The sequence below is a fragment of the Acinonyx jubatus genome, chromosome C1 (genome assembly GCF_027475565.1).
Source record: "Acinonyx jubatus isolate Ajub_Pintada_27869175 chromosome C1, VMU_Ajub_asm_v1.0, whole genome shotgun sequence".
In the NCBI taxonomy this organism is placed as follows: domain Eukaryota; kingdom Metazoa; phylum Chordata; class Mammalia; order Carnivora; family Felidae; genus Acinonyx; species Acinonyx jubatus.
The window spans coordinates 19,751,935-19,767,689 of NC_069381.1; the positions used below are offsets into that span (position 1 = coordinate 19,751,935).

At 47.6% G+C, this 15,755-nt stretch overlaps 1 protein-coding gene across 2 annotated transcripts in view; it reads left to right on the top strand.

Annotated features, from left to right (window-relative positions):
* Positions 1 to 13,865: 13,865 nt before the first annotated feature.
* Positions 13,866 to 15,755, top strand: part of ARID1A (AT-rich interaction domain 1A) — a 70,411-nt gene continuing 68,521 nt past the window's right edge. For both annotated transcript variants that reach the window (XM_027059970.2, XM_053209572.1), the window contains exon 1: positions 13,866 to 15,725. In XM_027059970.2, the coding sequence (XP_026915771.1) occupies positions 14,586 to 15,725 (1,140 nt within the window). In that variant the 5' untranslated portion in view covers positions 13,866 to 14,585. The remainder of the gene's footprint in view (positions 15,726 to 15,755) is intronic.

A 15,755-nucleotide genomic window follows, 5' to 3' on the forward strand; every position in this document is an offset into this window, starting at 1 on the left:
TCTCTCTCTCAAAAATAAACTGAAAAAAAATAAAGTGAAGATTAAGAATGTAAAAAAAAAAGAAAAGGAAAAAAGAAAATTATTAAAAGGACATGAATGAACACAAAAACACACCAACCTTGGATCATTTTGGATAGACTAAAAAGCCTAGCATATTTCTCTGTTTCTCAAAGATGCATTACTTTGCCCTCGAGTTCTGAATGCTAATAATGACCAAGAAAATAAGATACATTTTGAGAATGCAGAAATCTATTTTATTTAATATAATATTTCATTAAAGGCAGATTTTTAAGCATCTGCTACTTAAAGGGATTACTTTCAGTTATTTAGAAAACTGATTCAGACGGTTATATTTTTCAAAGGTGTGGATAAGTGCAGCTTTTCTGAATTGTAATAGCAAAGTCAGAGTAAATACGCACCAGTTTATGTTGACAGGTCTTCTAAATGTGTCTTTAGATCTGGTTGGTTGCTTTGACCCCCAAGCAAGAGAAGATAAATAATGCATTCCACTACAAGCTGACTAACAGTAAAAGTTTAACAAGCTCCCATTGGTATGCCCAGCTCTGTGAGAGACAAAAAGAGTAGAAAATAGAAAAGGTATGTAACACCCTGTTCTAAGTTCCCAAGGATTAAAGGATGGTCACGCAAACAAACCCCCAATATAAATCATTTATGCAGCTAAATAATATGAAACTATATAAATTAACAAAGATTATGTATAAGAACAATTTCTAAGCAATGCCTGATACATATAAGCTATCAGCTAAGAATTCAGAAATATGAAATCCATTACCACCATGGTTCTTAGCCTTTGTGATACCTCGGTGGCTCTCGGGGTGATTCAAGTGTCAAAGGAAGTTGAAGGTAGAAGGTTCTGCAAGGCTACCAGCCAGGACCACATCAGTCCATCTGCTTTTCTTCCTTGATGTCCAAGACAGCAAGGTCTTTCTTGCCTGCTTCAGACCGAGAGAGCAGGGTTCATTAAGACACACAGAGGGAATCAGCCAAACACATGACGAGTCTATTACGGCTGCAGTGTACCATTATACATCCTTCTCCACGTTCTCTCGTGCAAAACGCCTTGAGAACTGGATCCTTGTCTGCCTTGTGTACGGCACAGTTCTGGAGGGCAGTAGGAGCCAAACATTTCCTGAATGAATATGACAGAGTGGCAGTGAGAGCTTGAGGTACCTGAAGCGTGAGTTTGGAAAGCCTGTCTCAGGAATAAGGCCATGACCGGGGGACGTATGGGCTACTCAGGAAGTATGGGGTAGTGTGCAACAACCTGTAGCCAAACTGCCCACCCCAAAATGAACTCCGGCAAGGTTCTAAATCCAGCCACGAGCATCTCGAGAAAGTGTTTTCGTTATTACGCTGATTTTTCTCTGGGACCGTTAATTTAGGTCTCATATCAAGAATTCTCCATTAAAGAAGACTATCTTGATATGGGAGAACAAAAAAAAAAAACCTCTTCCTTGTCCTGCTTCTCAGTAAGGCAGAATGTTTAAACTGACTCTCTCTCTTTTTTTATGTACATTTTTTTAAATTTATTTTTGAGAGAGAGAGAAAGCGAGAGAGCACGAGTGGGGGAGGGGCAGAGAGAGGGAGACACAGAAACCCAAGCAGGCTCTAGGCTCTGAGCCATCAGCACAGAGCCCGACGCGGGGCTTGAACCTATGAACCTCAAGATCATGACCTGAGCCGAAGTCCGACGCTCAACCGACTGAGCCACCCAGGCGCCCCTAGACTGACTCTCTTCTTTAAGAAGTAACTTAGTGAATCCAAATGTCTAAGTGCACCACTGTGGTGCTGCTGGAAGCACAAGAGAAAACAATCCAGGTAGAAAGGAAAGGGGAGAGATGTTTAGGTTCCCTATTCTGCGAAGAATAACATAGGGAAATGAAAGTGAAGCGAGGAGAGGAAGAGCAAATGGTGGCTGAAGAAACAGCCAAGAGAATCAGGAAGAGAGATTGCAAAATCATGTCCCCTTTCGCCCCAAGTGCATTTGCACTTGCTTCTTTCTCGGCCTCTTGGTTGTTTGAAGGTACCAGGCATGTGTTCCCACACGGCACACCCTCGACCTCTCCTGGTCACAGTCATGAGTCACAACCTTCCTTGCTGTGGAAACAGCAGAGAGCAGGACTCTGGGGAGGAAGACAGTGCCTGACCCAGTGTCCACTACTTCAAGAAATGGGCATAAGGTGGCAGCACTCGTAGTGTGCCCGCAGGTGTTGTGGAGAGAAACTTGGCCAAGGGCCAGCTGTCCTTGAGCCGCCAAATCCCAGGGAGAAGATGGGCAAAGGGAACTCTTAAAGACCTCCTTATTAGGGTAGTTAGTAATGGGAAGAGAAAGGCTTTTGCTAGGGGAGCAGTGGCACTCAGGAGTTCCATAGGGAGGACTGGGTGATGGGTCCCCTGGCCTGGCACCCACACATCTGTTGAAAGAATAACTTCCACTTATGAAGAAGGATTAAGATGAATTGATGAACAACATGGATGAACTCGGAGAACATGGTCAGTGAAAGAAGCCAATCACAAGAGACCATGTATTGTATTGTGTTATATGAAATGTCCAGAACAAGCAAATCTGTAGAGACAGAAAGATTAGTGGTTGCCTAGGGTTGGGGCTGGTGAGAATGGTGGGGGCGGGGGGGGGGGCGACTGCTAAAGAGTATGGGGTTTCATTCTGGGGTGATGAAATGTTCTAAAATTGATTGTGGTGATGGTTGCACAACTCTGAGTAAGCTAAAAACAATTGAATTGTGCGCTTCAATGGGTGAATTTTAATATATCTCAATAAAGCTGTTACTAAAAAAAAAAAAAAAGAATGACTGATGAACATTTGGTTTAAAAACAGAAAGGAAAGGTAATAATGTGAATAATGTGAATAATTCTCTCCCTCCCTGGTCTTAGGAACAAAGATGACTTCAGTGTGGGTGAGAGGCATCCCTTTTTCTGGAATCATCCATCTCTAAGACAGTGCCACTTACACTTTAATTTGTATACAAAGCACCTAAGGATCTTGTCAGAATGCAGATTGTTTCAGAAGGTCTGAAATAGGGCCTGAGATTGTACGTTTCTAAGAAGCTCCTAGGTGATCCTGAAGCTTCTAGTCTTAGAAACACATTTTGAACTGAGAGACTCTAAGACATCCAAAGAAATTATGTTTATTGTCTGATTGGGATCAGTAGTATGCCAGCTCTATACTAAAGTTAAAAGACCAATTAAATAGTTGTATTTTGACCTCATACTTGATAGTGGCATTAATATGTCTAGTGGCATATATATATGTATGGTGATGCATCTAATAAAACAGTTAATACTGGTATCTTGAAAAAGTACATTACCAAATACACTATGGCATTTACTCTCTATTTTTATTGAAAAGTCAGGACTTGGAATTTGTAAGAGAGCTAGGTTTGAATCCTGACTCTGTCATTTACAGGCATCATGGCCTGGATTGCTTAATCTATCTGAGCTCCAGTATCTTGGTTTATATTTGGAGATAATAATATCTATCTCAGTGGATTTTTGTGAGCACTAGAGACTAGATGGCATGCACATAGTGGTCACTCAAGAGATTACTATTATTGTCATCAAAAGTGTATGAGATGGGAGGATCTATCCACCTTTCTTTTTCATGTCTGTATTTCTCCATATTTTCTTCTAAATCTATCCTAAATCTTGAAATTTTGGTTGTGTAAGAGATGCTTCTGTATGAATATTTTTCTTCATCCATTTGAAGAAGGCATTGTTGTTCAGAGCTCTAGTAAAATCCATATGGAATATAAAATTTTTCATACATAGATTTGTGCTTTTAAAAAATTCATTCTGATATTAAGGAATTCAAAGTAGGGGCGCCTGGGTGGCTCAGTCAGTTAAGCATCTGACTTCAGCTCAGGTCATGATCTTGAGGTCCACGGGTTCGAGCCCCGCGTCAAGCTCTATGCTGACAGCTCAGAGTCCGGAGCCTGCTTCAGATTCTGTGTCTCCCTCTCTTTCTCTCTGCCCCTCTCCCACTCACCTCTGTCCCTCTCTCTCTCTCAAGAATGAAATAAACATTAAAAATTTTTAAGAAAAAAGGAATTCAAAGTAAATTTGAGGTATTCCATAAGGAATTTCGGCCTCCTTGATTCTTTTTTTTTTTTTTTAAAGTTTTATTTATTTAAGTAATCTCTACACCCTACACGGGGCTCGAACTCACGACCCCGAGATCAAGAGTTACATCCCCTTCCAACTGCACCAGCCAGGCGCCCCAGTCTCCCTGATTCTTATGTGTGAGGCTGAAATAATTCAACAACAATGATCCCTACTTTCATCAAAAAAAATTTCAGACTGAGTTGCTTAATTTCATTTTAGGGCCTCTGTTATTTTCCTTTTCCTTTACAGGTACAGCGTGCAAGTTCTTCTAATACCTGGCCCTCGGGGAAGCCTACAGAGAGAGGCGATTTGGAAAACCCTGTTTTGGAACAGAGCTCCTCCTTAATAGCTCCCCATGGAAGGAGGGATTCCTGCTACAAATGACATGACATCATTGGCACACGGCTTGGGCTGGAGCAAAGCCTGCTGCTTCTTCCTTCTTGAGACTTCTTGAGACTTCTTGAGAACCTTGGAGGTTCATGGCCTACAGCCCTAGGTGAGTCTAGGTGCCTTGTTCCCCCATGTTACACTCGGGCTATTCTCTGGAAGTTACAGACATATAAGAGGCTGCCAATGTCTTTCTTTACTTTTCTTTTCATATTCTTCTGACTTTTAGGCCGACTTCATCTCCTTGGTTTTCCTGGTTTCTGGAAGAAAATGTGGCAAACATTGTCACTGGCAAGTTCCTGCCATGCAGCCTTAGCGAAATTTGTTTCTCCTTTTCTTGTTTTTTATACTTTTATAAATTTAACCTCTTGCCAACACATTTCTATCACCGTGTACTCAGCCTTACCTATATGAAGGCCTAAGCAGTATGGAGACAAGAATTTGTTTTCTTCTCTATTTGATTTTTAAATTATAGAAGACTCTAATGCTGTCAACTGGTAAGTGTGTAGAGTTTAAGGTAAACATCACTCCAACTTTTATAACGTTTAGAGTTTAAGATAAACATCACTCCAACAGCAAACTGGTTTTGAAGATGCCATTTAAAAAAATCCATCTTATAAACAATTCTCTTGAACACATGTTTTCACATTTGAAAAAGAAAACAGGAGTTTCTACCTGCTCAATGTAGCTTTGAATATTTAGGATTTCTTCTAGTAACTGTTCTGCTTTGCATCATTGCTACATGAGGTGCTCAAAAAGACTGAGCTGGAGACACCAGTCCCCTGAAAGGAATAACCACACGCTCATGGAGTGAGGAAGTGCTAGCTGCTGGCTGGGGACTTCCCAGGTCACTAATTTTGAAACCCTTCAAACACTGATCTAAAGATCAAATTCTTGTCTTCAATAGCAAGGATCAAAAGGGTGGAAGGCTGTATTCTGTTTCCTCATCTAGCACCAGGATTCTGTTGGAGAGGTGCAATTAAACGGACTCTAAGTCCGGGTTGTTCTTTTCGCCCTCATCTGTCCAATTAAGGACATTATTTGATTTGGTGCATCTCAGCCATTCGTTTTGGTGGATAGTTGTTTCTCTTCTTAAAAAGATCAAAGACCATTCTAAACTCAGACTCAGTCAAGTAGGTAGAACAAATACCGCATCATTCTACGTAACTGCCGTAGCAGCACTGGGTTCCGATCTATGCAGGAGTCCCTGTTATGATCACTGTTATGGACAGGTGCCTGAGCTTTGAAAGCAGCTGTGTGGCATAAATTGTACCTCATGGACACTTTCGTACTATTTAGTCAGAGTCCGATTACCCGATGTGAAAGCCTATGTGACACTGAGACAAAAAGGAGAGAGAGAAGAGAGAAAAGAAGGAGGAAGAGAAGTTATCCAAATTCACTTGTCTGAGTTCTCACGAGGGGAAAAGAATGACTAAAATATAACCTGCATGTAAGAGCATTACTAATATTATTAATAATAATACCTTTGATAACTAGGCCGGTGATCTCAAAGTACTTTTAACATTCATTATTTTCTTGGTACTCACCAAAATCTCAAGGACCTATAGAATGGGTATTGCCATGTCTTAAGTTTTTCTTTATTTCTCTTTTCTCTTTCTTCATCAACTTTCTCTGAAAATGAGGGATCTTGACCTGAGTGCTAAGAACTTATAAGTTTTGAGTGAAAAAGGCCTATGCTATTTTGGAGGCATGTCTTTCCTCTTAAGTAGACCTTAGCCTACAACGTACTTTATAGGAGGTACAAAGGTAGATATATACAATGCTGTACGGCACAGCAAAATAATTGTCAAAGGGCCTCCCATTTATAGTAAACTGAATGAGAGAATTGATATCCACAATCAAAAAGTGGAAAATTCTAGACTGGTTTCAAAGCATCACAGAGCAGTGATAGTCATTTGCGTCATGGAGAGCCTCTGCTCTGATGCATCTGAGCATACACAGTCCATCTGATTAGATTTCGTGAGTCTAAGATTGATCATTACAATTTATAAACGAGGATAGCCATTTGGAAATCTGCCTTAAAATGTAAGTCCAGACATTTGTCTCAAATATTGAGATAGTTCTCAAACTATAGGCTCTTTGCCTTGAATATTAGGTAGGTCATCCTCCTTTAAATCTTGTCTTTCCCTAGTTCATCCTCCATCCCCACTCATCTCCCAAAAGACCTTGACCAGAGTTTTCATCTGTCTTTGTAGTACTCCATTCCTGTAAATTCCTTCTCCATGTTTTTGTTCTGTTTCACTTAGTTTGGAAAATGGCAGTGTAGAAAATGTTTGGTATAACTCTAATGCTGGTTGGCATCTGTGATCTCTTAAAAGAATTATATATACTGTATATGTGTGTGTGTCTATGTGTGTGTGTTCTGTGTTTGAAGTACAGGATTAAAAACCTCAAATAAGGCAGAAAACAAACGTGCCTTATTATCCAGATCCCCTCCATGTTTTTAGTTGTTTAGAAAATGTTTCTTCCTGTTGTTCCTGCTAAATATTTTTCATTTTGGCATTGCACACCAAAACCTAACGTCAGTGTGTGTGTGTGTGTGTGTGTGTGTGTGCGCGCGCGCGCGTGCGGTAGAGATGAGGGAGGTAGGTCAGATAGCATAATGTGCAACGGTGAAGAACTTACTAAATTAATTAATCTTCAATTAGCAGATCACTGAGAATATGAATCACTCACAGGCAGTCAAAAGGTGATGTCAGTGAACGGTTAGGGCTCGGCATGACTATTCCTGTTTGTTATTGCATTTGGTCCTAGCGCTCTTGCTATGACAAGGCTGTCCTATGGGTCTTACTGTGGCACTTTAGAAATGTCTACACCAAACATAGCATTAATAAGTATTCCAGGAGATAGTTAAAGCAAGGAGCAAGGTACTTAATGAAGTTTATAACCATGGCTTTGGAATAATCTTATTATTAGCAATAGTCATACTATTAATTTCTAGTTGAAAGAATAACATGCTCACAAGATTTCTGAGCTTCAGAAGAGGACCCGTTTTGGTGGGGATTGGGTCAGAACAGCACATGCAACTCAAGGATTGCTGAAGAAGGGCAGGTGCATAGGGTAAGGTTGCTTCATTATGAAAGGCGAGTATTTAAGGGGGAAAATGAGTGCCCTTGATCTGTGGTATTTGGTTATGTTTATAAAAATGGTTTCTGTCTAACCTCTCCAGTATTGTGCTAGTGATGGATTACTCAAAATCTTCAGTAGCCAATCAGGATTACTTCCTTACCTCTAAGTTTTTTTCCTAGAGAAGATCTTTTTGAAAGCCATGTAGTATTCCAACTCTCCTAGGATTCCATTTTAGAAACACCGGCTGCTAGTTCATAAAAAACCAGACAGTAGGTGTGGAGTCAACTATCACACTTCTTTCCTAGAATACTTTGGACTTCCAACTTTAGCTGGTTGAAGGGGAAACACAACATCAGCCATAAACTCCAGTTTTTGTTGGACAGAGTGTCCATATTTTTAGGTAGCTGTGGCTGATTAGGAAAAAAAAAAATAAATGAGCTCTCAGACTTTGTTCTGAGGTCGAAAGGGACCTCACATTTTTTTAAAAAAATGTATAATCTATATCCTGGTCTTAGTGTTTGGGGCAAAACTAGTGCCTAATGTTTTATGGCATTGTGTATTCTTTCGTTTGAGTGTATTTTGTGGATGAACTCTATTGATGAAAATACACTGTAGTAGAGAGGATTGTGTGTATGTGTGGGTGGGGTGGTGGGTTCAGCACTGTTTTCTCAATGGCCTGTCAGATAGGTTCAAGGAAGTATGTTGGGTTATTTCTCCTTTGTCTCCTGTTCTCTCCCTCCACAGCAAGACTGGAAGAACAACACACTTGTACACAGGTTTCCAAAAGTATCTTTGGAGGGGTAGGCCAACGAGAACCAACCTGGTGGTCCCCACCCTCAGCCCCTCTGGGGGCTTCTGAATCCAATGTTGTTTAATTTTGGGGCAGAAAGTGATCATTTGATAAAGTGCCAAAGCCCACTGTGATTTTTTTCCCCCGGCAGCTTGCCTTTGGTGTCATTGGTAAGTTGTGCATTTCACTGGAGTGCCACAACACTACCACTAAAGTATTCCACAGCTCACTTTTTTGTTTGGTCAACTTTTCTTTTATCTTTGGAAGAAGCCATTTTCTTTCTGTAGGGAGGATGGTTGAGTTTAAATTCTATTAAAGCTAGTCAGAATGCTTTCCCTTAGGGGCCATTCACTTCCTGTCTTATGCCTAATAGGTTCCTTTGGATTTTCTTTGATTCTTACATAAAAAGCCTGGGATGATCACGCCAGGAGTATTCTCTTGAGGTGGCTGTGTGGCAGAGAGCAGGCAGAACATTTGTTGTTTTAGCCTTCCATCCTGTTTTACAGGACTGCGTGCCTGCTTCCCTCCATTTTGTCAGTGCTCACAGTTTTTCCTTCTCTTTCTCACTCTTCCATTTAACTTGTGTTGGAGCAAAAGACTCCATTCCAGATCCATTCCAGAGTTGCAACAAGAAACTTCCCCACTCTCTCTTTTTCCTATCTCAGTAAAATGGCAGTAAAGAAAGCTTTATGCAATCAGGCTGAAAGAAATACCCACCTCGAATATTTTATTTTCCTTCTGATTTTCTCCTCCACCCTCAGCTTTCAAAAATTTCCCTTGTAATCATTTTACATGTGTGAAATTTTCCTCGATTGGTTTTAAAGTAAAGCAAAACAAAAGCAGCCTACATTGGTTTCATATGGAAAGTCAAAGATAACAAACTTTTCCTGTTCCTGAGAAATAGACTTCAATATTAAGATTGCTGACCTGATCTTCCCTTGGTAATATTGTTGGTACTTAGCTTTCCAAATCTAAAAACAACTTGGTGTAGTAAGTACCAAATACAGCATCTTGAAGTTTCTCTTCTGATGGACTATAAAGTGGCTTTCAAGCTTCTTTGCAAGTAGGCTTTTCATCTACTATTTTTGTATCATTTGGGGAATACAGACCTTCAGTGAGGCTCAGCAGAAATGTCCAAATTCCTGATCTGCCAGTGGTTTTATAGAACTCCAGTTCAGGTATGTTTGTTTGCCTTTAAAATATTGTTAGTAGTTTTACTCTGTCGTCTCCAAAGGAATAGTCAGCAAACTCATCAATGAAATTTGTGGATAAGTAAAATGTGCACTCTAAAATATTAGAGTGTACGAGTTGGTACCTATTTCCTCATGTTAGATTGAACCTGGGTGTTACATTTTGTTTGCAATCTGCCACAAACCGACCAACGTGGATCTTTATTTTATTTCTGGTTTTAGTTTTTGGTGAGGTGATGGTGAGGAGCATTCTCATTCTATATTGATACAAAAAGAAAAAAAAAAAGCAAGTTGACTTATGCCTAGAGGTATTTTTACAGAGCTACTCTTCTCATGGGGGAAAAAAAAAAGAAAGCCTCATGCAGAAATGAACATTTCTCAAAATGTGTCCCTTATTATTCTAAATGTAAATTCCTCCAAATTATTTTAAAATCTTGAGATTTTATTTTAAAATCTTGAGTGGAAGAAAGCATCTACCCAAGCAGTCGTTGAGCGCCCGCCAGGCTCGATGCCTCTACGGTTGCTGCTGCTGCTGCTGCTGCTGCTGCTGCTGCTGCTGCTTTAGGATCCTAGGTGCTGGGCAGCCACAATTTTACCTCTAAGAGCTGTTGAGCGCCATTTAGACTCCATTCCATTTTTCTCCGTGGCGATCCAGTTCGTAACTTACAGCTCCCGTCTGGGAGCCGATAATATAATGAATTGCCTTGACTCTTGCTTCAATCCACTTTCCTCGCTTAATATGCAGCCCAAAGTTTTGCTGCTCGCTGTCAGATGGTAGTGCTAGACTTTCACACTGCTCCCAAAGCCTCCGCTGGGGCTGTTTCTGAACACCGAGTTACAAACTTTAAGAAGCAGACAGCTCCAGACGGAAATCCACGCCAGGATTTGAACTCTGCTTCTGGCTTCCGTCAACTGACATAGTTGCCCTTTTGCTCAAACTCGCAGCTCCACTTCGCACTTGGGAGAGCTCCGCTGGGTGTCGGATGCTTTGCCGCGGCGGGGACGCGTGTGAGGGCCACAACCCCGCGCTCCCCCGATTCCCAGCGCCTTATTCAGAACAGAGGCAATTCCTCCACTAGGGTCCTAAGGCTTAAAACGTCTTCCCCCAAAAGGAGTGAGGAAGGGAAGGAGCCGAGACTGATCTTTTGTTTGTTTGTTGAGTTTTGTATTTCGCACACTTAAGGGAAGCAAATTTCGAGAAAGGAAGGGCTGTTTCTCTCCCTGCAAACGTTTCTCTCTCTTAACAAACCCTCCAGGCCTCGGTTCCACATTTTGCAGTTGACTGCGTGGATTTTAATAGGTTGTTCTCTTATTCTCGGCCCAATCCGTGCACACTGTACAAGCCAGATAAAATGAGAACATCCTCTGCCATTTTCAGTCGGTTTGTCCTGGCAGCCCTGCCCCCCTCCTTGGCTGCCGCAGCCGCAGGAGTTAAAGCAGCGCACAGAAACTCCGCCTGATCCTCTGGGCGGGAGATCCAGTCCACGTTTGCCAAGTGCTTTGCGGTCGGGGATGGTGATAAGAACTCTCTTGTGAGGGAGCGAGCAAGACTTTAGTCCGGTTTCCATGTCAACGATTCAGTCCATATTTGCCATCAGGCTGTTGGTGGCAGAGGCGCTTTCGTGAGGGTAGCGCTGTCCTAGTCCTAGTTCTCCAATCTGCGCCGGGATTCCTGAGCTGCCTGGGTGTGGGGTTAAAACACTGGGGCCGTGGGGGAAAAAAAACTCCACGGGGAGAACCCGCAGCCCCAAACCTGGGTCTTGGAGCTCCAGCCAGCCACGTGCCCAGCTCCTCCCCTCCCCCCCCCCTTTCCCGCTGCCATTGCCCCTAGGGAAAGCTGATGGGCCAGTTTCTAAGAAAGTTCCCTTCAACTCGTCGGTCCCTGGGATAGTGGTGTGGGGCTCTAAAGGTAGAGGTGGAAGAGGACCCTGAAGGATTTGAGATTTTTTTTTTTTAAGTGGGAATGGAGAAATCCCACATTACCTGCTCCAGTCCAGGTGGATAGATTTTTGTGCACTTTACCTTATTGCTAGAAAAAAATGGTGGCTGTTTTCAAAACAGCGTGCTCACGTGTAGGAAAGGGATTTGGGCACTTTCCAAATTTCACAGCCACTGAAAAAAGGAGATGAGGGCTTTCTCTGGAGACAAATCCATTCTGGCTTCCAGATTTTCACTGGGTTCCAGGTTTCCCATTACAGTCCAGCTCTGAGGAAAATGGCAGGGTAATTGCATGTAAAAACTCCTCATTTGTGTGCAGGACTCAGGACTGTTTGCCAGCTCAGAAGCAGTTGATTAAATAGCCAAGCTCCATTTATGAGGCAGCCTATAATTTGGTTTCTAGGACCTAATGCACTGGGAGAGTAGTTGCCCCTGAGGACTGTGAGTGAAACCAGGGCACTGGCCCGTTCCAGTCAGTCAGATCCTGGTAGTCCTTTTGGTTCTTGGCTAGAGGCGGAAAACCCACCACCACTCTTAGACTAACAGGAAGGTTTTTGCCTTTTTAGCGTAAGATCCTATTAAGTTTTCTTCAGAGTAGGAGTGCCTTCAGGTTTTTGGAATTATTCACAGTGACCAGTGGCATGGCCAGAACTTGTCCAAGGGGCCTGCGGGATCTGCCAGTTCTAAGATAATGGCTCTGTGGCTATGAAGTCTCCATTTATAAAATCTGAGGGGGGAAAGAGGCCCTGGGGTTTAGTGACTACACTGGCCTGGGCCTCTCCCAAGGCAGCCTGGGCCTGGTGAGGAGCTGGAATCCCCTCTGGCTTTTGTAGCCTGTCACGTCAGAGCATTCCAAGTCAGCTTGAGGAGGAAAAGACTGCTTGGTGCTGGGATGTGGTAGGGCCTGTAGATCTAGAAGTTTCTATGTATGCCTCTAGCTCCATTGGCATCTCTTGGGATATAATGGTAAACTGTGATGAATCTTTACACTGGAGGATAGAAAATAAATTTGGTTACATTTATTTTCTTTCTTTTTTATTTTTTTAATGTTTCTTTTTGAGAGAGAGAGAGAGAATGGGAATGTGCGGGGAAGGAGCAGAGAGAGAGGGAGACACAGAACGTGAAGCAGGTTCCAGGCTCAGAAGCAGGCTCCAGGCTCTGCTCTGTCAGCACAGAGTGGGACACCGGACTGGAGCCCACGAACTTCAAGATCATGACCTGAACCAAAGTCTGATGCTTAACTGACTGAGCCACCTGGGTGCTCCTGGGGACATCTATTTTCTAAGTGACCTGTTAGACTGTCCCTTTTCTCTCTTTAAGGAGAAAATGGTTTCCCACTGCGTGGCCGTCCCTTTTCTGCAAAGCCTCTTCTGTGGTCTGTTCCCCAGTTTTACAGGTATTGTCTCTGGAGACTGGCACTATTGGTCATTGTGGGCTAAGTTCTCTTGGGAAAAGATTAGGGTTGGGTTCTCCTGCTGGAAGGCTGTCTTAGGCCCCCAAAGTAGCTCCAGTGGTTACCATTTTACGTTAGTGTTGGGATGAGCTAAGACTGAGATGATCAGCTTGGTCTCAAACCCATTCTTATAGTCTGATTCCATTGCTGTATATGATGCAACTTGATCACTTCCCCCCCCCCCCCCCCCAAGGCTAAGTACGCGGGTAGCTTTGGGGACTTTGCTACTTTTTAAAATCACCCTCCTCTGCCCCCTGACAGGGCAGTCCCCTCCCCTCGGTCTTACAATTCTAGAAAATGGGGAGAGTCGGACCTCACGCCCCCAGGGCCTTATGAGGCCCGGCTAAAGAGGGCTGGGGAGTGGGAAAACGGAAAGTCTGAACAAATGATCTGTCATTCCGTAGGGCTTGCAAAGGGTGTAAAATGTTAGGCCCTGCTCGCTCACTCAGCTGGGTCTTTAAGAGCGGGTTTGTAAAAGGCTTTGAAGAATAAAAGTGCTGTAGAGGTGCTAAGTAGCAGCCAAGAGACCAGGACCGCTGCCAGAGGGTCAGGCCTGGGCCGAGGCGGCCGCGGTCTCGGGCTCAGGCCAATTTTGCAGCCGCGAGTAAAGTTCACGCTGCCCGCTCCCCTCCGTACGGCCCGGAGGGGACCGACCCGGATAGGAAGGAACGCCAGGAGGGAGGCGGCGCAGGCTCCGGGGAGGCGCGGGCTCCGGGCCGGGTTTTCCCCGAAGCCTTCGGCGGCGGCGCTGCCGAGCGAAAGCGGCAGAGGGCCTGCCGCCGCCGCGGCTCGTTCTCTCCCCTCCTCCTTTGTGAGGGGAAGGGAGCGAGTCCGTTCCATGGCCTGCGCCCGCTCCGCGCTCCGGTCCGGGTTTGCCAGGCGGCCGCGACGGCGCTGGGTAAAATGGCAGTGCTGAGCCTCGTGTCGGAGTGAGGGGGACTCGGAGGAGAGTGGGGCGCTCTAGCCGCTCAGTCCGGCCGCCCGCCCGCTCGCTCGCCCGCTGCCGCGCAGCAGCCTCAGCTCGCGCCGCGGCCGGGGAGGGGAGGCAGGGCGCCCGGCCCAGTCCGCGCTCCGACTCTGCCTCCCGGCGCCCGGGCTGCTGCCGCGCGCCCTCCAGCCCGCCCGTCCCGGGTCCCCCTCCCCCCGCTCCCTCCCTCCCTCCCTCCCCGCCCCCTCCCCCTCGCCTCCCTCCCTCCCTCCCTCCTCCTTTCTCCGGCAGCAGAAAGCGGAGAGTCACAGCGGGGCCAGGCCCTGGGGAGCGGAGCCTCCACCGCCCCCCTCATTCCCAGGCAAGGGCTTGGGGGGAATGAGCCGGGAGAGCCGGGTCCCGAGCCTACAGAGCCGGGAGCAGCTGAGCCGCCGGCGCCTCGGCCGCCGCCGCCTCCTCCTCCTCCGCCGCCGCCAGCCCGGAGCCTGAGCCGGCGGGGCGGGGGGGAGAGGAGCGAGCGAGCGAGCGCCGCGCAGCAGCGGAGCCCCGCGAGGCCCGCCCGGGCGGGTGGGGAGGGCAGCCCGGGGGACTCGGCCCCGGGGCGGGGTGGGAGGGGGGGAGAAGACGAAGACAGGGCCGGGTCTCTCCGCGGACGAGACAGCGGGGATCATGGCCGCGCAGGTCGCCCCCGCCGCCGCCAGCAGCCTGGGCAACCCGCCGCCGCCGCCCTCGGAGCTGAAGAAAGCGGAGCAGCAGCAGCGGGAGGAGGCGGGGGGCGAGGCGGCGGCGGCGGCAGCGGCCGAGCGCGGGGAAATGAAGGCAGCCGCCGGGCAGGAAAGCGAGGGCCCCGCCGTGGGGCCGCCGCAGCCGCTGGGAAAGGAGCTGCAGGACGGGGCCGAGAGCAATGGGGGTGGCGGCGGCGGCGGAGCCGGCGCCGGCGGCGGGCCCGGCGCGGAGCCGGACCTGAAGAACTCGAACGGGAACGCGGGCCCTAGGCCCGCCCTGAACAATAACCTCACGGAGCCGCCCGGCGGCGGCGGCGGCGGCAGCAGCGATGGGGTGGGGGCGCCTCCTCACTCAGCCGCGGCCGCCCTGCCGCCCCCAGCCTACGGCTTCGGGCAACCCTACGGCCGGAGCCCGTCTGCCGTCGCCGCCGCGGCGGCCGCCGTCTTCCACCAACAACATGGCGGACAACAAAGCCCTGGCCTGGCAGCGCTGCAGAGCGGCGGCGGCGGCGGGGGCCTGGAGCCCTACGCGGGGCCCCAGCAGAACTCGCACGACCACGGCTTCCCCAACCACCAGTACAACTCCTACTACCCCAACCGCAGCGCCTACCCCCCGCCCCCCCAGGCCTACGCGCTGAGCTCCCCGAGAGGTGGCACTCCGGGCTCCGGCGCGGCGGCGGCCGCAGGCTCCAAGCCGCCTCCCTCCTCCAGCGCCTCCGCCTCCTCGTCGTCTTCGTCCTTCGCTCAGCAGCGCTTCGGGGCCATGGGGGGAGGCGGCCCCTCAGCGGCCGGCGGGGGAACCCCCCAGCCCACCGCCACCCCCACCCTCAACCAACTGCTCACGTCGCCCAGCTCGGCCCGGGGCTACCAGGGCTACCCCGGGGGCGACTACGGCGGCGGGCCCCAGGACGGGGGCGCCGGCAAGGGCCCGGCGGACATGGCCTCGCAGTGCTGGGGGGCTGCGGCGGCAGCAGCGGCGGCGGCAGCAGCCGCCTCGGGAGGGGCCCAACAAAGGAGCCACCACGCGCCCATGAGCCCCGGGAGCAGCGGCGGCGGGGGGCAGCCGCTCGCCCGGACCCCGCAGGTACACAGCTGAGTGGGGAGGGGGCTGGGG